The sequence below is a fragment of the Nerophis lumbriciformis genome, linkage group LG22 (assembly GCF_033978685.3).
Source record: "Nerophis lumbriciformis linkage group LG22, RoL_Nlum_v2.1, whole genome shotgun sequence".
NCBI classification, from domain to species: domain Eukaryota; kingdom Metazoa; phylum Chordata; class Actinopteri; order Syngnathiformes; family Syngnathidae; genus Nerophis; species Nerophis lumbriciformis.
The window spans coordinates 14500685-14525547 of NC_084569.2; the positions used below are offsets into that span (position 1 = coordinate 14500685).

The window sequence follows — 24863 nt, forward strand, 5'->3', positions numbered from 1 at the left end:
AGAGGCACAGGATCCACGTTGCCTGAAGTCTAGTGTAAAGTTTCCACCATCAGTGATGGTTTGGGGTGCCATGTCATCTGCTGGTGTCGGTCCACTCTGTTTCCTGAGATCCAGGGTCAACGCAGCCGTCTACCAGCAAGTTTTAGAGCACTTCATGCTTCCTGCTGCTGACCTGCTCTATGGAGATGGAGATTTCAAGTTCCAACAGGACTTGGCGCCTGCACACAGCGCAAAATCTACCCGTGCCTGGTTTACGGACCATGGTATTTCTGTTCTAAATTGGCCCGCCAACTCCCCTGACCTTAGCCCCATAGAAAATCTGTGGGGTATTGTGAAAAGGAAGATGCAGAATGCCAGACCCAAAAACGCAGAAGAGTTGAAGGCCACTATCAGAGCAACCTGGGCTCTCATAACACCTGAGCAGTGCCAGAAACTCATCGACTCCATGCCACGCCGCATTAACGCAGTAATTGAGGCAAAAGGAGCTCCAACCAAGTATTGAGTATTGTACATGCTCATATTTTTCATTTTCATACTTTTCAGTTGGCCAACATTTCTAAAAATCCCTTTTTTTGTATTAGCCTTAACTAATATTCTAATTTTGTGACACACGGAATTTTGAATTTTCATTTGTTGCCACTTCAAATCATCAAAATTAAATGAAATAAACATTTGAATGCATCAGTCTGTGTGCAATGAATAAATATAATGTACAAGTTACACCTTTTGAATGCAATTACTGAAATAAATCAAGTTTTTCAAAATATTCTAATTTACTGGCTTTTACCTGTATGTATGTATGTATGTATATATATATATATATATATATATATATATATATATATATATATATATATATATATATATATATAGAGCCAATAATGCCATTGTTTGTGGTCCACTTTATTTAGCAAAATATCTAAATAATTTTGGTACCAGTACCAAAATATTGGTATCGGGACAACACATTGAGAGTCACACTCCAGCCTGTTTTTATGTCTACTAATCTCCTAAAGAGCAAGAAAAATGACTTGCATGTGTGCGTGCCGTCAAGAATGAATTAAAGTCAATGTCTTCCTTCTGCTTTTTTGAAGTGGATCGCTGCGTTATCGCCGGTTTAGCCTGCGTGGAAGGTCTGCTGGCACACACTGGCAGCCACGCTTGTTTACATGCCACGAGAGAAACCGCAGCGCACATGTTTTTATTCGATTCTTGGGGAAGATTAATGGCGAGCGAAGGTGGAATGTGTGGCAGGAGAACAAGCGGAAAAGAGAGCCAACAAACAGAGCCAGAGAAGCAGCTTCGAAAAACGAATTAATGCTGTTTTTCCCCCCTTGACTCAGTTTTTGTATTCTGTGGGGTGCAAAGTCCTACGTTTAAAAAGCAGGATTGTGTTGACCGTATTAGCACGCGGCCACGTAGAATAATGAATGTTCTCCTCGGGCGGAGAAATGTTCAAACTGTTGCCAATGACTTTTTATTGTATGTTTATGCAATCATTTGTGCACTTTATGATGAGTCAACTTCATTTCATGCCACAGTCTGCAGACTGTGAAGGTGCTTGGCTGAGGTTGGTGAGATGGTTTGGGGTTGCTCGGAGGTCGACTGTGCCGAGTTTGGAAAATGGTGACGTAAAAAGCAACAACACCCTTTAAAGGGGAACATTATCACAATTTCAGAATTGTTAAAACCATTAAAAATCAGTTCCCAGTGGCTTATTATATTTTTCTAAGTTTTTTTCAAAATTTTACCCATCACGCAATATCCCTAAAAAAAGCTTCAAAGTGCCTGATTTTAACCACCCGTCCATTTTCCTGTGACGTCACATAGTGAAGCCAACACAAACAAACATGGCGGAAAGAACAGCAAGCTATAGCGACATTAGCTCGGATTCAGGCTCGGATTTCAGCGGCTTAAGCGATTCAACAGATTACGCATGTATTGAAACGGATGGTTGTAGTGTGGAGGCAGGTAGCGAAAACGAAATTGAAGAAGAAACTGAAGCTATTGAGCCATATCGGTTTGAACCGTATGCAAGCGAAACCGACGAAAACGACACGACAGCCAGCGACACGGGAGAAAGCGAGGACGAATTCGGCGATCGCCTTCTAACCAACGATTGGTATGTGTTTGTTTGGCATTAAAGGAAACTAACAACTATGAACTAGGTTTACAGCATATGAAATACATTTGGCAACAACATGCACTTTGAGAGTGCAGACAGCCCAATTTTCATCAATTAATATATTCTGTAGACATACCCTCATGTCAGCAGGCCAGGGAAGCTAGGGTCGATATTCTTCTCTTGATCATCTTAGGGACGGTTTGAGCCAAGACATCCAGGGGGTTTAGCTCGCTCGTCTGCGGGAACAAACTGCCGCCATTGCTTGCCGTGCTACCGAGGTCCTTTGTCCCTGAATTGCTCACACACTCCGGCAGATTCAATGGGGGTCTGGCGGCAGATTTCTTTGACTTTATCGTTGGAAATGCATCTGCTTTGAGTGTCGCAGGATATCCACACATTCTTGCCATCTCTGTCGTAGCATAACTTTCGTCGCTAAAGTGTGCGGAACAAACGTCCAATTTCTTGCCACTTTCGCATCTTTGGGCCACTGGTGCAACTTGAATCCGTCCCTGTTCGTGTTGTTACACCCTCCGACAACACACCGACGAGGCATGATGTCTCCAAGGTACGGAAAACAGTCGAAAAAACAGAAAATAACAGAGCTGATTTGACTCGGTGTTTGAGAAAATGGCGGATTGCTTCCTGATGCGACGTCACATTGTGACGTCATCGCTCCGAGAGCGAATATTAGAAAGGCGTTTAATTCGCCAAAATTCACCCATTTAGAGTTCGGAAATCGGTTAAAAAAATATATGGTCTTTTTTCTGCAACATCAAGGTATATATTGACGCTTACATAGGTCTGGTGATAATGTTCCCCTCTAAGAGACAAAGTTAAAGTTGCTTTAATGTCTCGTAGTGTTGTCCCGATACAATTTGTTGGTACTGGTACTAAAATTGTTTCGATACTTTTCGGTACTTTTCTACATAAAGGGGACCACAAAAAATGTCATTATTGGCTTTATTTCAACAAAAAATTTTAGGGTACATTAAACATATGTTTCTTATTGCAAGTTTGTCCTTAAATAAAATCGTGAACATACAAGACAACTTGTCTTTTAGTAGTAAGTAAGCAAACAAAGGCTCCTAATTTAGTCTGCTGACATATGCAACAATGTTCCCTCTAATTTTTCATGTGTGTGAGCAAACGCAAAAACTCCCTGAGCATTCAGTGGAGCCCATGTGAGCAACATCAGACGTGCACACTGTGGCTACACCAGCAGCACACCAGTCCCAAACCTGACTAAATAACAAGTTCAATCTCCATCCATCCATCCATTTTCTACCGCTTGTCCCTTTCGGGGTTGCGGGTGGTGCTGGAGCCTATTTCAGCTGCATTCGGGCGGAGGGCGGGATACACCCTGGACAAGTCGCCACCTCATCGCAGGGCCAACACAGATAGACAGACAACATTCTCTTATTATTATAATCAAATGACAGCAGTCATTTCCATGAGGTTATTTTCTAATATAAGTGTTTAGGCCCACTTACAATGACAATAACAAAAAATATAGTTTTTCATGAACTGTGTACTTGTATTGTTTGTCTGGGTGGAGGTCTTGCTTTGGAAATAATTTGTACCCCTTTCAGACATTGCATTTAGTTCCCATTAAAACATTCACATGTTGCACAATGAGATGTAAGCAGGGGATCATGTGTACATTCCTGCAACTTCGTGTTTGTAAAAAATATATTTTTATTAGTGTTTATTTAATATACTAACAGCATTTCATGATTGATATTTATAAATTAAGATTCCTAATAAATGACACTACAATAAGCACACATTTGATTGGTAAATCATAGTGTAACGATCTGGAATGACACTTTACGTGTGGTGTTGGAGTTGTCCGATTTTTTGTGTGGCTGTAAATGCATCACTGGCTAAGTGCCATATGTGCATGTGTTGGCGCAAGTGAGAAAGAGCAAGCAGCTGCTGTTGATATAACAAAGTTGCTATTTGGTCTAGTTTGTACTGCAGAAAATGACCACTTTTGCTAGATATCATTTTTTTTACTAATGTTTTGGTGATGTGTTTATGGCCGACAATAAAGAGTTTTGCTAAGTAAAGTGATCGATGGAATTCATGTCCTCAAAGCGTCTCGACAGACGTTACAATATTTGAACAATGATGACGAAAACTGTTTTCTCTGTCGTGTCCGTGTGTCGAAAATTGTTATGCGCTTATTTTTTTTATTTGATTTTGTGCGTGGCATAGATTTGCCGTGCGCACAGGATGCTTGAGCAGTGCGCAATTGCACAGGCGCGCACCTTAGAGGGAACGTTACAGGATCATACATTGGTTATATTCAAAGTCCTCATGTGTCAAGGGACATATTTCCTGAGTTTATAAACATAATATAAATTTAAAAAAACAAAAGAGGACGTTGTGATGCCAAAAAATATCGACGTAATCATAGTAGTATCACTTCTGTACTTGGTATCATTACAGTGGATATTAGGTGTAGATCCACCAATGGCGTTTGTTTACATTTTAACGCCGGTGAGCTACGGTGTGTAGTGAAGCATGTTTAGCTATTCCTCGTCCTGCAGGAATGTTCTTGTTTGTGTGCCGTGTTGTTCCAGACCACAGCAAACATTTCCCAGATTGCAAAGATTGTAATAAATCTATTAGAAGAAGACAGCCCGCCGTTTCCTTAAACTTGGACACACACATCTATACCTTTGGTCGTTCTAAGACAGTCATTTCCAGGAGTTTTCTCATCCTCTAAGAAGCCTCCACTTTAGTAATGTTTTCCAATGTTGCAAAAATGTGTAGAATAAAAATTAAAATACAACATTTCTGTCAATGAAGATTTGTTTCAGCCATTGATAGTAGGCTAATATAGACACTTACATCATGTGTTGCCTTCATTATAACACTTATATAGGACTTTTTAAAGTCATTTTGATAGTAGTCTAATACATCTAATATAGACACTTACATCATGTGTTGCCTTCATTATAACACTTATATAAGACTTTTAATTTTTTGCAACTCCAGACAGATTTTTAATTTTTAATTTTTGGTCCAATATGGCTCTTTCAACATTTTGGGTTGCCGACAGTGTTGGGTTAGTTACTGAAAACCAGTAACTAGTTACAGTTACTAGTTACTTTATTTCAAAAGTAACTAAGTTACTAACTCAGTTTCTTACACCAAAAGTTAATGCGTTACTTATATATATTTTTTTATTTTTTTAAGGCCCCCTTTAATGCCCTTTTAGCCTTCATTTCAGTACTGTTATTGCACTGGAGAATAATACAATTTGTTGATCAACTTGACATGCATTTGCATCACTGAACTCTGCTAAGCAATGTGGTCTACATACAACACACAAAGACAAAGATATGTTTCAAAGGGCCAATTTGTTTCAGGCCAGAAAAAATTTACAAAACTATTTTAAATAGCTGCAACATAACATACATAAGTAACACACAGCATAATAACAACATAGTTGTAAACCAAGGAAGGCACACACTACATACACAAAGCCTAACCAGGCGTTTTTCTCTCTCAAGGAATTCTGAAATAAAATCATGTCTGAAGCCCAGAACACTCTACACATTTCCCCAGTTTTAGTTTAGAGATAAGGAAAGATTGGCCTGGCCCACTAGCATCCTTCTTTATGTTTGTGAACTTTATAGTCTATACATTTAGAGTGATGTGATAATCAAACACTCTAGAAGTCTAGAATGAAAGAGCAACAGTATATAAGAGAATTGACAGAGTGTGTGTACCTTCAGTGCGCAGTGCCTCGTTAAAATCCAGCCGCTGTTGCTTAGAAGGTGAAGTGTGTCCCTCTTTACTAGCTTCGTCGAAGCATGTTGCTTTTGTAGCTGTTTCAGCAGATTTGAATTGCTAGGATAGGATCTTTGATCCAAGACACAACTTACATTTAACTATAATGTTCTTTTCCTTGTGGTCGACAAAAGAAAAGTAGTGAGAATATCTCCATGTTAAGAAACTCGGCTTCGGGCTTCGCCATGTCTTGTTGGTAAACACAGACACGCCCCCTCCCACACACACACAGACACACAGAAAGCGTGCGGCGCGCCTCTTCCTTGTCGCCTCTTCCGCAGCGCTCCAATAAAACACACTCAGATCTTCTCAGTTTCTAGCCGATACTGCGTTTTTTTATGTTATTTTTTAGTAACGCATCATGTAGTAACGGTAACTGAGTTACTGAATATAAAAAATAACGGGTTAGATTACTATTTACCGCCGAAAGTAACGGCGTTACAGTAACGCGTTACTTAGTAATGCGTTAGTCCCAACACTGGTTGCCGACCACTGGTTTAGCACCTAAATCTGCTGAGTTTGGTTGGGTAGTGTTGAGTACAAGCTGTAAGATGTTCTTTTTCTCACAACTTCTGTCTCTGTATGTAATTCCTATGTGGAATAGAGGAAAGGCATATGGGAAAGGATTCCAATCTGCGTATCTGACAACACATCTGTGCGTTTTATTGCCCTTTTTAGTCATGCTGTCAGTTGAGTTGACTGTGGGCAGTAATGATTGCCTTGCATTTTGAATGAAATCATAAATAAGTTCAAAGGAAAGTGATTTACTCTTAAAAATAAAAATAAAAAAAGATAATACAAGGTTGATAATTGAGAAATGGAGATTTGAGTGGTCTTGGGGAAGAAAAGGAAGTTTGAAAAGAAATGCACCTTTTCACACATGAACATTCACAGATGCCTTAAAGGGGAACATTATTGCAATTTCAGAAGGGTTAAAACCATTAAAAATCAGTACCCAGTGGCTTATTTTATTTTTCGAAGTTTTTTTCAAAATTTTACCCATCACGCAATATCCCTAAAAAAAAAGCTTCAAAGTGCCTGATTTTAACCATCGTTATATACACCCGTCCATTTTCCTGTGACGTCACACAGTGATGCCAATACAAACAAACATGGCGGATAGAACAACAAGCTATAGCGACATTAGCTTGGATTCAGACTCGGATTTCAGCGGCTTAAGCGATTCAACAGATTACGCATGTATTGAAACGGATGGTTGTAGTGTGGAGGCAGGTAGCGAAAACGAAATTGAAGAAGAAACTGAAGCTATTGAGCCATATCGGTTTGAACCGTATGCAAGCGAAACCGACGAAAACGACACGACAGCTAGCGACACGGGAGAAAGCGAGGACAAATTCGGCGATCGCCTTCTAACCAACGATTGGTATGTGTTTGTTTGGCATTAAAGGAAACTAACAACTATGAACTAGGTTTACAGCATATGAAATACATTTGGCAACAACATGCACTTTGAGAGTGCAGACAGCCCATTTCAGGCGCGCTAAGAACATATATTTTTCCACGATTTCAGCACTCAGGTTAACCATACCTAAATAGACACAAAATACTGCATTACACAAGACTACCCGAATGTACTCGAATGATTGAAAAAAATAAATGTTTTTAAGCTAAATTATTGGTAAACACGGTTTATGTATAATCATTTACGTAAAACCGCGAGTAATGAATAAAGTTTTCATCAATTAATATATTCTGTAGACATACCCTCATCCGCTCTCTTTTCCTGAAAGCTGATCTGTCCAATTTTGGAGTTGATGTCAGCATCTGCTTTGAGTGTCGCAGGATATCCACACATTCTTGCCATCTCTGTCGTAGCATAGGTTTCGTCGGTAAAAGTGTGCGGAACAAACGACTGACCAGTTCGTCGGCTTTCCCCACAGCCTCGTATTTTGAACAAATTTCGTCCAATTTCTTGCCACTTTCGCATCTTTGGGCCACTGGTGCAACTTGAATCCGTCCCTGTTCGTGTTGATACACCCTCTGACAACACACCGACGAAAGTGTGAAAATGGCGTTGTGACGTCATCGCTCCAAGAGCGAATAATAGAAAGGCGTTTAATTCGCCAAAATTCACCCATTTAGAGTTCGGAAATCGGTTAAAAAAAAAAAAAAAGGTCTTTTTTTCTGCAACATGAAGGTATATATTGACGCTTACATAGGTCTGGTGATAATGTTCCCCTTTAATGTGTCTCAATAACGACGTGCAAGCATGGTTTCAGCTGCAGGCATGACATCACCTGTGTGTTTTCTTTTTTTACCTTTACATACACTCACATTAACAGTCTGAACAGTAACGGAAGGACTGAAAGTTACAGCTCTCCGTCTCAGAAGGGGGTACATTGTCTTTTTAGTTCTCGGAAGAGTGTCGTCTATGAGCAAACTCTTCCAGCGTTGCCAGTTTTATGGTCTGAGGTGTATTTGTGAGTTTGTTTGGAGGTGTGTGTGTGTGTGTGTGTGCTTGCATGCTGTTTTGATTCCCTACCAGCATCTTTGTCATAAAACACACGGGTGGTCAGCCCGCGTATAGTGCAGGTTTATACACATGCTTGTAAAGCTTTTCCCTGCAAGCCATTTGCAAAGGTTAAACCAGCGCACTTCCCAACATGACGAGTGCGTGCAGTCGTATAAGGTTTATTTAAGTTTGCCCCGAAGATACATTCCAAGATCTTGTTCACACAATTAAACCACACATAAATAATCTCATTAAAGTTAGATAATGAGATGGGATGGGGGGGGGCCCTGCTTGTGGGACTTCAGCTCAGGGGCGGTATAGCTCGGTTGGTAGAGTGGCCGTGCCAGCAACTTGAGGGTTCCAGGTTCGATTCCTGCTTCCGCCATCCTAGTCACTGCCGTTGTGTCCTTGGGCAAGACACTTTACCCACCTGCTCCCAGTGCCACCCACACTGGTTTAAATGTATCTTAGATATTGGGTTTCACTATGTAAAGCGCTTTGAGTCACTAGAGAAAAGCGCTATCCATCCATCCATCCATCCATCCATCCATCCATCCATCTTCTTCCGCTTATCCGAGGTCGGGTCGCGGGGGCAGCAGCCTAAGCAGGGAAGCCCAGACTTCCCTCTCCCCAGCCACTTCGTCCAGCTCTTCCTGTGGGACCCCGAGGCATTCCCAGGCCAGCTGGGAGACATAGTCTTCCCAACGTGTCCTGGGTCTTCCCCGCGGCCTCCTACCGGTCGGACGTGCCCTAAACACCTCCCTAGGGAGGCGTTCGGGTGGCATCCTGATCAGATGCCCGAACCACCTCATCTGGCTCCTCTCGATGTGGAGGAGCAGCGGCTTTACTTTGAGCTCCTCCCGGATGACAGAGCTTCTCACCCTATCTCTAAGGGAGAGCCCCGCCACCCGGCGGAGGAAACTCATTTCGGCCGCTTGTACCCGTGATCTTGTCCTTTCGGTCATAACCCAAAGCTCATCACCATAGGTGAGGATGGGAACGTAGATCGACCGGTAAATTGAGAGCTTTGCCTTCCGGCTCAGCTCCTTCTTCACCACAACGGATCGATACAGCGTCCGCATTACTGAAGACGCCGCACCGATCCGCCTGTCGATCTCACGATGCACTCTTCCCTCACTCGTGAACAAGACTCCGAGGTACTTGAACTCCTCCACTTGGGGCAAGATCTCCTCCCCAACCCGGAGATGGCACTCCACCCTTTTCCGGGCGAGAACCATGGACTCGGACTTGGAGGTGCTGATTCTCATCCCAGTCGCTTCACACTCGGCTGCGAACCGATCCAGTGAGAGCTGAAGATCCTGGCCAGATGAAGCCATCAGGACCACATCATCTGCAAAAAGCAGAGACCTAATCCTGCAGCCACCAAACCGGATCCCCTCAACGCCTTGACTGCGCCTAGAAATTCTGTCCATAAAAGTTATGAACAGAATCGGTGACAAAGGGCAGCCTTGGTGGAGTCCAACCCTCACTGGAAACGTGTCCGACTTACTACCGGCAATGCGGACCAAGCTCTGGCACTGATCATACAGGGAGCAGACCACCACAATAAGACAGTCCGTTACCCCATACTCTCTGAGCACTCCCCACAGGACTTCCCGAGGGACACGGTCGAATGCCTTCTCCAAGTCCACAAAGCACATGTAGACTGGTTGGGCAAACTCCCATGCACCCTCAAGGACCCTGCCGAGAGTATAGATGGTCCACAGTTCCACGACCAGGACGAAAACCACACTGTTCCTCCTGAATCCGAGGTTCGACTATCCGGCGTAGCCTCCTCTCCAGTACACCTGAATAGACCTTACCGGGAAGGCTGAGGAGAAAAGCGCTATATAAATCCAATTCACTTCACTTCACTTCACAGTTAACATCTCCAAAGATGAGTTGTGATGCAAAGAGGACAAGGTCGAACTTGATGATATCCGTTAACCGGAAATGCAAGTTGCTGTGACAAAAGAAGGCTGTTAAATACGAGCAGAATATTATTGTGAGCAATAAAATACAAAACCCAAAACCAGTGAAGTTGGCACGTTGTGTAAAATCGTAAATAAAAACAGAATACGATGATTTGCAAATCCTTTTCAACTTATATTCAATTGAATAGACTGCAAAGACAAGATATTTAATGCTGGAACTGAGAAACACTTTTTTTTTTTTTTTTGCAAATAAACATTAACTTAGAATTTAATGGCAGCAACACTTTGCAAAACAGTTGGCACAGGGGCATTGTTACCACTGTGTTACATGGCCTTTCCTTTTAACAACACTCAGTAAATGTTTGGGAACTGAGGAGACCAATTTTTGAAGCTTTTCTTGCTTGATGTACAGCTTAAGTTGTTCAACAGTCCGGGGGTCTCCATTCATATTGCGCCACACATTTTCAATGGGAGACAGGTCTGGACTACAGGCAGGCCAGTCTAGTACCCGCACTCTTTTACTATGAAGCCACGTTGATGTAACACGTGGCTTGGCATTGTTTTGCTGAAATAAGCAGGGGCGTCCATGATAAAGACGTTGCTTGGATGGCAAAATATGTTGATCCCAAACCTGTATGTACCTTTCAGCATTAATGGTGCCTTCACAGATGTGTAAGTTACCCATGTCTTGGGCACTAATACACCCCCATACCATCACAGATGCTGGCTTTTGAACTTTGCACCTATAACAGTCCGGATGGTTCTTTTCCTCTAAGGTCCGCAAAATATAACAAAATTTACCAGTTTGAACGTTAAGTATTTTGTCTTTGCAGTCTATTCAATTGAATATAGGTTTTACAAATCATTGTATTCTGTTTTTATTTACGATTTCCACAACGTGCCGTTTTAGGTTTTGTTCATTAATAACAATTAATATGCAGAAAAGTATTACAAAACCAATAAACTGATAACATACTGAGTAGTATAAGTATCTCCATTTTGTGCCTGCCAGGCATCTTTAAAGGGTGAATAGCTTTACTTTATTCTAATTTTATTTAGTTTTATTATACAATGATTTACATTTATTTCTACTTTATTCATTGTTGGGAAACTGTTGGTTTTCCTTTAGTCTGTCTTTTAGCCTTTAGCCTGATTCACATCCGAATCGCGATTCTTAATTATTTTGATTCTAAATTGATTGCTAATTTTCAAGTATCGATGTAAAAAAATAAAATAAAATATATATATATTTTTGTTTAATTAATCTATTTGTGTCCCTCTTAAAAAGAGTTTAAAAAAAATGAATACCGTACAAGTAATTTTTGGTTGTAATGAGCAAAAAGGTCTGCTAATGGAACAAGTCAAAATTGTCTTGGTAAGAGTTATTGAAATAAGACATTATATTTAAGCTTTAATAACTTAAAAGTGATCTTGAAATGAGCAATTCAAACATATAATAGCTATACTTACTAGTATTGTGAAGTTCTGTGTCTTATAACAAACTTGTGAGGTTTAAAAGTAGTATTTTCTTTCTCAGAAGATCTATTGCCACTGAAAAATGACTATATGATTGTGACTTGTGTTAAGTTTGTTTAGAAATTAGAAATATATACTTGTGAGGTTTTCCAGTATATAACCTTTAACCTGTTCTGAAAAGATTTCCTTGTATATTTTATATCAAATAATATATTGCGAAAATCGGTTTGAGTTCAGAATCGAATCGTGTTAAATTGAGATTTGATACGTGAATTGTGCCATTCCCATCTCTACTGTTTAAAATGTACAGTTTGAGCATGGAAAGTATTATGACGTATAAATAAATAAAATATCCACAAAAAATATTAAAAGCACCCTTTGTTCCTTTTAAAATGCATTACGTAATTCAAAAGTATTACGATTATTATTATGTTTGGTCTTAATTCCAATAAAGCTGTTTACAAAGGTTTGAAATTAGAATCACTTAGAAGTCAACATGACTCACAGTTGTGTTCAAAAGCCACACAGCAGATTTTTTGGGGAATATTTTTACATTCTTGGTCCAACATTACGCATTTTCAAGGATAAAAATGGCTAAATAAACTACAAATACTAATACTGCAGTAGTAGTAGCCACTAGAGGAGACCAAACCGTTTACCAAACAATCTGTCACTCCTAATCGCTAAAACCCATGAAATCTTATATGTCTAGTCTCTTACGTGAATGAGCTAAATAATCCATCCATCCATCCATTTTCTACCGCTTATTCCCTTTGGGGTCGCGGGGGGCGCTGGAGCCTATCTCAGCTACAATCGGGCGGAAGGCGGGGTACACCCTGGACAAGTCGCCACCTCATCGCAGCTAAATAATATTATTTGATATTTTACGGTAATGTGTTAATCATTTCACACATAAGTCGCTCCTGAGTATAAGTCGCACCCCCCCAAACTATGAAAAAAACTGCGACTTATAGTCCGAAAATTACGGTAGTAGTAAAAATAAAATTTTCTTTGAGTTTTACAACAAAAACACATTGCACTCATCTTATTTTTATATGTTTATTTAATGATAATAGCCCTTTTGTTTCACATGTACAAATAAGTTGACACAATAACAATACAAAAGAAACAATATTAACAAGGCACTTCCCCAAATAAACTGGGAAAAAATTCATCAACACATTGAAAATACTTTTTTTTTTTTTTTTCAATGAATTCTGTTTTACAGAAATATATTCCAGTTGTACTGCTTTTCCGTCTTCTTGGCTTTTTTTGGTTGGATGGTCAATACTTTCTTTGTGTGGGACTGTGGACTATACAAATACTGCTGGTAACAGACATTCACAGATGTGTTGATAGAGGAGTCTGGGATGTAATGAACTTGAGACATGAGGGTACGTTTAGCAGGCAATGTCTGTGCACGTTGGAACATGTCATTTGTCAGAGCTATATACTTGTGCATATATAAAGATCATCCTTGCCCAATCATGGAGTTCAGTCCCCGCTGTGTACTGTAGGTCTTATCGTCCTCTACGCAACAGTTCAGTTATTATTTCACATTAATTAAGCCCAGCATGGATCCGAGAATTGCTCGATAGTCAAGTTATTTAGCCAAAGAAAAAATGCTTCTCCATGAATTTTGATTGAGAGATATACTGTACACTGCCTTTCCCTTAGAGGGCAAATAAATAATAAATAAAGTCACTGTACTTTTCGTGTGTTTAATGTAATTGAGGCAATCACTAAGCTGCAGCTAAAACATAAGGCGTTCAGTCGGTTGCTTTTTCTGTATACCTGCTAGTAATCCCGATTGACTTCCCTCTTTGTGACCAACTGGAGGCTTCCAAATGTTGCAAAAGAGGTATTTAGTCTTGAGTCTTTGCAGACTTAAGACTGTCTGACACTGCGGGGGCAAAGCCCTTTGATTGACTTGTACTAGTACCGAACCACTTATTAATCTTCAAAGATTTAAAATCTGCTGCTTTCCATTATATTAGTCACCAGAGTTGACGATGTAGCTGGCTGTTAACAGTCAAAGTGTAGAAAAAAATATTTACAAAAAACACATACAAAACATATACACAAAATCATTATTTTGTTGTTTTAGTGCCAAACAAGTCGGGTATTCAGCATGTAGGCTTTCAACAATAGAAGTTTGCTACATTAGTTTGCCCATCCTCAGTATTGTTAGGGAGTTTTTGAAGACCAGAACAGACCAAGTTGATCTAAATCTTTGTGGAACGACAAGACAGTAAATCGATAAACCCGCCGGCAATCTTATCTGCGCAACTTCATTACCCCCTAAATCCCTTTGGGATAGTACTGAGGAGCAGCGACTGTTAGGGCAAATGGGGGCATTACAGCAATTTAGTGCATACTCCTGAATGGACAGCTCCCAATGTCCATTGACTGTCCCAATGAAAATGCAGCATCTACCACAGCATCATTTGTCCTTAGACTTGCTGCTTATAACGTAGGAGTGGTTGCCATTCCAGCATTGTTCACTTAATGCCACATACATGGAGTCAAAGTCCAAATACGGACGTTTTTCTGTCCGTTGTGGATACAGAGTTTATTTAGTCTTAATCCAAATGTCAAAAGTATGACGGTTTGTGCGATGACATGTTTTTATTTGACATACAGTGGTCCTGCAGTAGCAACACTTCATACTCCAGGTTGCTGCTCTGAACAACGGGTTCTGGGATCATAAGCTGGGTTTGTTTTTGAGGCAGTGCCCCATTGTCCAACCCAGCTTTTACTCCATCCAACTCCACCTGAGAAGGCTCACAGTCTAGATCAATGTGACCTTTCGCCCTCTTCTTGCGGACGTAGCATACAACGCCCACTGCTGTTGCAATCAGCACCAGCAGAAGCAAGATGGCCACTGCAGGCACCAGCATGGTGGCCATGTTCTTGTTGACTATTTGAGCTCCAGTGACGCTGTCGTTCTTTTCGTCAGTGGTTTGCGCCTGAGTGCATACACTGTCAATGCCGTTCGGGGCGCCAAGCGGACTGGCACACACGGTATAAGTGGAATTAGGGTTCAGACCTCTGAGTCTGTATTCTGGATACGATGCCGGTAGGCTGAGCTGCATTGGCCTGCGATCAGGCCCGGAGAGATTCCGATAGGTCAGCCGGATTCCACGAATGTAAGGCCGTTTATCAATGTAGCGGTGGAGATCAAGCAGGATTGACGTCGAGGTTGCCTGACGCGAGCTGATGTCAGGTGCATTTGGGCTTACGGTCGTCATGGACAGGTCAGGCTCAGCGGGCGAGGGTGCATTGTCGTTTCGGATTTCACAAAAAAATCCATAGGTCCCAGGTGGACAGGTGCACTCTACTTGACCGTACTGGTCCAAGCGACAAGTGCCCCCATTGAGGCAAGTGTGAGAAGGGCAGAAGCGCTGTTCCTCATTCGAGTCCATGCTGCTGCTGCTGCTTGGGGAAGCAGGAACCGGGGGTAAGGGGTAGTTAAAATCTCTGTTTGTGTCGTAATCGTTAACCCTGGGGGGTGGAAAAGCTGTTGTGGCACTCTCTGGGGTTGTAACATGTAGAGGTACGGCAACAGTAGTTTTAACAGTACTCGTGGTGAGAGTGGTTGTGGTAGGACAGCCAAAATCCCGATGCTCAAGCCTCTGCACCACCTTGCCAGCATTGATAGGAGGGAAGTGGCATCGAGTCTCCTCTGTTCTCTCCAGGGTAACGCTTTGGGCTCGCAGCCATTTTGGGAACCAGGCTAAGGTGCAGAGACAGTTGAAGGGGTTCTCTGCCACTGTTAACTTCTTAAGGTGGGGGAAAAGCTGTGGGAACTCCTCTGGGAGGCCTTGCAGGCTTAAGCTGCTAATGTCCATCTCCTGCAGATCTTCAAGGTTCTTTAAGTCCTGAAATGTAAGAGGACCCATAGGGTTGCCAGCCAGGTTGAGGTAAATCAGCCCACGAGTTTCTTTCAGCACTGGAGGGAAAGCTTTTAGTTGGTTTTTTGAGATATCCAGTTCGTGGAGGTTCGTCAAACTACCAACAAGATCCTTATTTAGGTTAGTTAGTCCCACACCACCTAGTTTGAGGGACTCAAGGTTTGGAGTTTGGAGGTCTGAGGCGCCCAGTGTAGGTATGACATTAAAACGGAGATCCAGTAGTAGCAGGTGGGGCATTGATAGAACAGGCAAAGATGTCAACTGGTTGCCTTGCAATTTGAGCTCTAGTAGATTCTCCAAACCGCTAAACGCGGCAGGATGGATGGTCTTGATGTGGTTGCTATACAAGTAAAGACGCTCCAGCAGCTCCATACCTTGGAAGCATGCCTCTGAGATGTGCGTGATTTGGTTGGATGACAAGTCCAGGTTTTTTAAAGAGGCAAGAGGTTCGAACACCCTATCCGGAAGTTCTGTCAGTTTGTTTTGACTGAGATCGAGCATTTCTAAGTTTTCCAAACCATCAAAGTCCTCCGTGGACAACTGTTCGATGCCGTTGGCAAAAAGATAGAGGCTCTGGGTGAATGGTGACACTCCCTGAGGCATTGTGGTGGAACGTCTCTGAAAACACAGGATGGATTCGGGTGAAGAGCAGGAGCAGTCCGTTGGGCATCCACTAGACAGGATGACATCAGGAATGATGAGGACGAGGAAGAGGGGCGTCAGCGGAAAGAGACGGACTTTCATCTTGCAGACTCCTTTCCCCGACTCAGCCTAAAACAAGAGGACAGGAAGAAAATATATCAATGACCTGCTTCTCAAAGTTGATTGAATATAATGGAATCATACAACACTACATAGATGATACTTGCAAATGCATGAGGCATATTAGCATTTCCAAGACTATTTAGTTCAGTGTAAAGACCGTACAAGCCAAGATTTCATTATACATAGCCAGTGATCAAAGTAATTTTGTCACAAGGTCTTTCAAAGCACAAGGCTTTATAATTCATTTTTACAAAGTGATGCTAAACATTTCCAACATCACATTCCCCCTACTGTACAAAGATCCATGCCTGGGCTATCAAGGCCACGTTTTCAGAAAGCTAGGGAGTGGAGGCCGAGCTTCTTTCTTCACTATTATTCTTATATATTCTTGTATAATGGCTCTGCCATTCATTTCCTGGTGTTTTTAATTGTGTTTAGAAATGATAGCCACTTCCAATGTTATTCACAGGTCTGATTTGGCCTGTGGGTCACCGGTTGACAGGCTCTGATGTGTGCAACAGATACCATTGTTAACCTCCATGGCCTCTTTCCTCGTGACTGCACAACAAAACAGCTAAGATGTAGTAGAAATAATACGCTCCATGTCACAACACTGACTGACAAGTATTCCTAATGCTTCGAAGGAACCTGGGAGATAGTATCAGCAGGGTTGTTTTGTATAGTTAGCGAAGCCCAAGACTTGCAAAATAAATACCTCCAGTGGACGTGAAAGTTGATTGAAAGGAGAGGAATGAAGAGCAATAAAGAAGATACTTGTTGTACAGCTAGAGCGTTTGTGACAGTTTATTATTGCATCAACGGACTGGAGAATGAGTGGGAGAGATGGTGTGTGTGTGGGGGGTGCACATTTCTATCTTGTTGACCTTTTCACATCTTTTCATCTTATCTTTTTGACTTACACTGCTAAAAACACATTTTTTTCTTATGACAGCTTAACTGGGTACAATAGCCCTATTGTCTCAAAAGAACCACCAAAAGGAGGAGGCGTGGTGCTATATAACATCCAGTCCCTTTTAGTATATATAAAAGGATGTATTTATTAGATTTACTGAATGTTGTACATATTTAGGTACCTTAACCTGCGCAATATCTCATCCATAGCTTTTGTTTTTCATTGACCACACACAGAATGTTCTGTTTTCGCACTGGAGGTGACAAACATGTCCAAGAACCTGTTAAGATATTTCATTTTGACGCACCGTGTCTCATCAAAGTGAGATGTCATATCATTTATTTCCTCAAGAGAGAATACTTTAGACATGCAACTTACACACAGTCAATACGACATAGGAAGCACATACTGTTTATATTAGGTGTAGTATTTTACTCTAAATACTACCCCATACCTTTGCACACAACTATGCAACATCATCTGATTCTGATTCATGTTCTTGTTAAGAACAATTGTTTAATTGTACTATTTTATTATGTATTGCTGGCTGCTACCTGGGCCTCAGTAACCTAATGTGTTCCGAGCAGGTGTTTTTAATGGAATGACTAATAAACTTGTAGTCAGTACTGGCCCTGTTTCTCAATCATACTCGGCCTCACAGTGTCACACTACATGTTAGAACAGTGGTTCTTAACCTGGGTTCGATGGAACCCTAGGGGTTCGGTGAGTCGGCCTCAGGGGTTCGGCGGAACCTCCGCCACAGAGGTAAAGACACACCCGACTTATCGTGTAAATAAAAACTTCTCCCTATCAGCGTATTATGGATACCCCCAAACAATGTTCCCTCTAATTTTCCATCTGATTTGCAGGTTGTTTGATTGATCAATTGAAACTTTTACTAGCAGATTGCAAAGGAAGAGAATACATTATATGAAACAGTACAGTTTACACAGTACAGTACATATTCCGTACAATTGACCACTAAATGGTAACACCCGAATAAGTTTTTCAACTTGTTTAAGTCGGGGTCCACGTTAATCAATTCATGGTAATGTGTGTAATTTGTTGAGAGTTCATGCACTGTGTTGGTTTTGTTCTTTGAACAAGGTGATGTTCATGCACGGTTCATTTTGTGCACCAGTAAAAAAACATATAATTTTTTCTTGAATTTGAAAAAAAAAATTTTTTTTATTCTTCACTAAAGAAGGATTCGGTGAATGCGCATATAAAACTGGTGGGGTTCGGTACCTCCAACAAGGTTAAGAACCACTGTGTTAGAATTTGTGTTTTCCCCTAATCAACCGTAGCTCCCCAGTGCCTGTCGCACCCATGCAACCCCAGATCATGATGCTAACACTCGTCTTTGGCAAGACAAAATTATCTTGCTCTCTTACAAACCCCGTTTCCAAATGAGTTGGGAAATTGTGCTAGATGTAAATATAAATGGAATACAACGATTTGCAAATCCTTTTCAACCCATATTTTATTGAATGCACTACAAAGACAAGATATTTGATGTTCAAACTCATAAACTTTATTTTTTTTTGCAAATAATAATTAACTTAGAATTTCATGGCTGCAACACGTGCCAAATTAGTTGGGAAAGGGCATGTTCACCACTGTGTTACATAGCCTTTCCTTTTAACAACACTCAGTAAATGTTTGGGAACTGAGGAGACACATTTTTTAAGCTTCTCAAGTGGAATTCTTTCCCATTCTTGCTTGATGTACAGCTTAAGTTGTTCAACAGTCCGGGGGTCTCTGTTGTGGTATTTTAGGCTTCATAATGCGCCACACATTTTCAATGGGAGACAGATCTGGACTACAGGCAGGCCAGTCTAGTACCCGCACTCTTTTACTATGAAGCCACGTTGATGTAACATGTGGCTTGGCATTGTCTTGCTGAAATAAGCATGGTAACGTTGCTTGGATGGCAACATATGTTGCTCCAAAACCTGTATGTACCTTTCAGCATTAATGGCGCCTTCACAGTGCCCATGTCTTGGGCACTAATACTCCCACATACCATCACAGATGCTGGCTTTTCAACTTTGCGCCTATAACAATCCGGATGGTTCTTTTCCTCTTTGGTCCAGAGGACACGACGTCCACAGTTTCCAAAAACAATTTGAAATGTGGACTCGTCAGACCATAGAACACTTTTCCACTTTGTATCAGTCCATCTTAGATGAGCTCAGGCCCAGCGAAGCCGACGACATTTCTGGGTGTTGGTGATAAACGGTTTTCGCCTTGCATAGGAGAGTTTTAACTTGCACTTACAGATGTAGCGACCAACTGTAGTTACTGACAGTGGGTTTCTGAAGTGTTCCCGAACCCATGTGGTGATATCCTTTACACACTGATGTCGCTTGTTGCTGCAGTACAGCCTGAGGGATCGAAGGTCACGGGCTTAGCTGCTTATGTGCAGTGATTTCTCCAGATTCTCTGAACCCTTTGATGTTATTACGGCCCGTAGATGGTGAAATCCCTAAATTCCTTGCAATGGCTGGCTGAGAAAGGTTTTTCTTAAACTGTTCCAACAATTTGCTCACGCATTTGTTGACAAAGTGGTGACCCTCGCCCCATCCTTGTTTGTGAATGACTGAGCATTTCATGAAATCTACTTTTATACCCAATCATGGCACCCACCTGTTCCCAATTTGCCTGTTCACCTGTGGGATGTTCCAAATAAGTGTTTGATGAGCATTCCTCAACTTTATCAGTATTTATTGCCACCTTTCCCAACTTCTTTGTCACGTGTTGCTGGCATCAAATTCTAAAGTTAATGATTATTTGCACAAAAAAAAAATGTTTATCAGTTTGAACATCAAATATGTTGTCTTTGTAGCATATTCATCCGAATATGGGTTGAAAATTATTTGCAAATAATCCGTTTATATTTACATCTAACACAATTTCCCAACTCATATGGAAACGGGGTTTGTACTTTTTAGACAATAATGACGTGTGTTGACTCATAGGAGTCTATACTTAAACAAATCCAAGATTGCTTTCTATCGTACTGCTTGTGCTAAGGTGTTGCAGAATACTATGTTTACCTTCAAATGGAGAGTTTAAGATTTAGGGGTGGTGCAGCAGACAGGCGTAGAATGGTCTGTGTCATCTCAGCTGCCATGGCATTTATTTTCATTCAACGTAACCCCTCATCACGTATTTGTCCTCCTCTTATGTGTACATGAGTCAAAGTAATCTCGACATTTGCTTGAACCCCACTGCCACCATGTTAGTCTTCTCATCTGGATAAGTCTGCCAGACAGGAACATATTGTTGTTCCACGCCAGATACGTTTCCCTGATCAAAGCCCCAAACATGATTTAAAGAAAGCCAGGCTTACTTAAAAACCTGTTTGTGTGTGGATTGTTGAAAAGTTGAACCCACTTTAAGCGTACAGTCATTTATAGAGAATCTTCTACAACAAAAGCCTGCTTATGTAGCTACGGTGCCTCCGGCATACAATATGTTGTGTTCTTGCATGTACAGAGTTGTCGAGGATTTTTGGTAACGGTATCAATGGGGTGTGAGAAAAGCATGTTTTATGGGGTACTTCATCCACACCCCACGGCTCTCAACCATGTGGAAACTATGCAAAAACTGAAATCTAAATAAGATTAAATATCTCAAAAAAGGGTAATATTTGCTTATTTTCTGTCTAATAAGATAATTCTTCTCACTAAGCAGATTTTATGTTAGAGTGTTTTACTTGTTTTAAGGGTTATGGTCCTAAAAGATCTCAGTAAGATATTACAGCTTGTTGCTGAGATTTGATGACCTATATTGAGTAAAACATGCTTGAAACTAGAATATCAAGTGTTGCAAAGCTGTGTCATCAACACTCACAAGTATAAAACTACTTTTTTAAAGTAACAATTTCTTATTTCAAGCAATTAAAAAAAATCATGACCTTGACACAATTGTGTCTCATATTAAAGCAGATGACAGCCAAATGGACTTTGCTGTTTTATTTTCAATGAAACAATAGAAAATACGTACTCATATAGTAGTACAGTTGGCACAGTACAGTAAACTGACAGTTACTAACAATTTTGAACAGATATAGTTCATGCACATTCAGATAAATTCCTCAAAATTACAATTAAAAAATGTTTGTCCGGGGGCCGGGCTGTATATATGCACACTAATTGACTGAAAGAGCACGCACTTGGCGCGATGATGTCATGTTATCCATGGATAAATGCATTTGTAGACAATATGATTTGCCTGAGCGGCTAGGAGACCCCGAGAGTAACAAGCGCTTGCCTTGTTGCCTTTCCATTAAGAACAATAAATTAGTTTTTAGTATAAGTTTGCTGGTTTCAAGAAATGTAATGCCGAGCGCATATCATTATGTCAAGATAATGGCACTAACATTTACTTCATTTGAGAATATTTTTCAACATATTGAGCAAAAATGTCTCTTTTTTTTTTTTCTACCAAGAAAAGTGCACTTGTTATTATGCACTTGTTATTATCCTCCCCTCACCCCCCAGGGGGTGAGGGGAGGATAATCTCACCACACCTAGTGTGTGTGACAATCATTGGTACTTTAACTTTTTTAACTTTAACTTTAATAATCAATGTAACAATGAATTAAATTATTTTTATGAGGTTCTTTTGAACCATTTTGGTTCCCCAAGAGGAAAAACTAGATGTGGAGGGGTTCAGTGGTTACTATAAGATAATAGATAAAGCGTACACTGCAAAAAGTCAGTGTTCAAAAACAAGGGGAAAAAAAATAAAAAATTAGGGGCATTTTATTTGAACTAAGCAAAATTATCTGCCCATAGAACAAGAAAATTTGGCTTTTCAAGACTTTCCAAAACAAGTAAAATTAGCTAACCTCAATGAACCCAAAAATACCTTAAAATAAGTATATTCTCACTAATAGCAAGTGCATTTTTCTTGGTAGAAAAAAAAAAAAGACCCTTTTGCTCAATATGTTGAAAAATATTCTTAAATTAAGTAAATGCTAGTGCCATTATCTTGACATCATGATATGCGCTCGGCATTACATTTCTTGAAACCAGCAAACTTATACTAAAAACTAATTTATTGTTCTTAATGGAAAGGCAACAAGGCAACCGCTTGTTACTCTCGGGGTCTCCTAGCCGCTCAGGCAAATCATATTGTCTAAAAATGCATTTTTCCATCGATAACATGACATCATCACAACAAGTGCGTACTCTTTCAGTCAATTAGTGTGCGTATATACAGCACAAAATCTTTTTAATTGTAATTTTGAGGAATTTATCTGAATGTGCATGAACTATTTCTGTTCAAAATTGTTTGAAATGTCAAATGTTTAAATATTAACTGTCAGTTTACTGTACTGTGCCAACTGTACTACTATATGAGTACGTGTTTTCTGTTGTTTAATTGAAAATAAAACAGCAAAGTCCATTTGGCTGTCATCTGTTTTAATTATGAGACACAATTGTGTCAAAGTCATGATTTTTTTTTTTCATGCTTGAAATAAGAAATTTTTACTTTAAAAAAGTAGTTTTATACTTGTGAGTGTTGATGACACAGCTTTGCAACAGTTGATATTCTAGTTTCAAGCATGTTTTACTCAATATAGGTCATAACATCTCAGCAACAAACTTACTGAGATAATTTAGGACCAAAACCCTTAAAACAAGTAAAACACTCTAACATAAAATCTGCTTAGTAAGAAGAATTATCTTATCAGACAGAAAATAAGCAAATATCACCCTTATTTGAGATATTTCATCTTACTTAGATTTCAGTTTTTGCAGTATAGTTTGACAGTTTCGGATTGTTCTGTTTTCTTTCTGTTACGACCGGAGTGATTTGTACAGGGTTTATCAGGGTGTAAGCTGATAAGGGACAACTGGTGTGGACCTGTAGTGCGCCGAGTGACTCCTGACTGTGTGGTTTTGACTCAAGTGTTTTGAAGAAGTGAGTGGAGGTGGACAGCCCTCAAGAAAGAGATAAGCAGGAGTACGGGGGTTAGAGGGAGTAGTAGAGAGATTGCCATCCTTCCCTCCAGTTGTAATTTCCTTTCCCTGCACGCTTGTTGAAACATTCCTTAAACTCTCGGCAGTTGAGCTTGGGGGAGAAAAAAAAGAAGAAGGTGCAATTGTCTGTGTCACTGGCTTGGCATTTAGAGATCAACACGAACTTTTCAAGATGACAGATTTATGAAAGGCAGTGTATGAATGGCAGCTTTAAAACTTGGCGACCAGATGTCTTTTAACAATGGTTCTTAAATCTGCTCTTTTATGTTTTTTTGCACCACTCTTAGATGCGTGGATCGTAGGCGGCTTACAACCAAAGATGTGAGTTTACCAGTGTTCCAAAAAAAAAAAACAATAGGTAGAAGTTAGTGCAGCATTTTCACACTTGTTCTGTTTGGTTTGGTGCGGTGAAAGCAAATTATCTAAATTCTGGTGTGCACCAAACAAGTCCCCTTGCAAGTAAACTTGGGTGATTGGTTTACATTTCTAGTCACACCCAGAGTATCAAACCAGCTCTATAGGAATAGGCAGCAGCACCTTATCACAGTGTTTTTCAACCACTGTTTTTCAACCACCATCTGGTGTGCCGTGGGAGATGATCTAATTTCACCTATTTGGGTTAAAAATATGTTTTGCATACCAGTAATTATAGTCTGCAAATGATGTGTTGTTGTTGAGTGTCGGTGCTGTCTAGAGCTCTGCAGAGTAACCGTGTAATACTCTTCCATATCAGTAGGTGGCAGCCGGTAAATAATTGCTTTGTAGATGTCTTAAACAGCGGGAGGCAGTGTGCAGGTAAAAAGGTATCTAATGCTTAAACCAAAAATAAACAAAGGGTGAGTGTCCCTAAGAAAAGGCATTGAAGCGTAGGGAAGGCTATGCAGAACACAACTAAAACCGAACTGGCTACAAAGTAAACAAAAACAGAATGCTGGACGACAGCAAAGACTTACTGTGGAGCAAAGACGGCGTCCACAATGGACATCCGAACACGACTTGACAATCAACAATGTCCACACAAAGAAGGATAAAAACAACTGAAATATTCTTGATTGCTTTAACAAAGTAGATGCGGGAAATATCGCTCAAAAACTGCTACAGGAAAATACCAAAAAAAGAGAAAAAGCCACAAAAATAGGAGCGCAAGACAGGAAGTAAAACACTACACACGGGAAAACAGCAAAAAAACTCAAAATAAGTCAGGAGGTGATGTGACAGGTCGTGACAGTACACCTAATTTGAGACAAGAGCTATATTCATTCATGGTTGGTTATGGTTTAAAGTCATATCCAACAATTGCGACAACGACTTTTTACTGTCGACTGAGTTTCGTTTTTTGATGATTTCTGCTGGTGGTGTGCCTCTGGATTTTTTCAACGCAAAAAATGTGCCTTGGCTCAAAAAAGGTTGAAAAACACTGCCTTATGATACACGCATATGCCTGAATTAGGTCGTCATTAAAGGGG

At 40.5% G+C, this 24863-nt stretch overlaps 2 protein-coding genes across 2 annotated transcripts in view; one reads left to right on the forward strand and one right to left on the reverse strand.

Annotated features, from left to right (window-relative positions):
• The window catches only part of coro7 (coronin 7), a 360770-nt gene that overhangs the window by 182918 nt on the left and 152989 nt on the right, over positions 1 to 24863 (forward strand). The window lies entirely within an intron of this gene.
• vasnb (vasorin b) overlaps positions 12832 to 24863 on the reverse strand; it is a 54611-nt gene continuing 42579 nt past the window's right edge. Inside the window, exon 3 of the mRNA XM_061974179.2 lies at positions 12832 to 16494. Coding sequence (XP_061830163.1) covers positions 14404 to 16467 — 2064 coding nt within the window. The 5' untranslated portion in view covers positions 16468 to 16494 and the 3' untranslated portion in view covers positions 12832 to 14403. The remainder of the gene's footprint in view (positions 16495 to 24863) is intronic.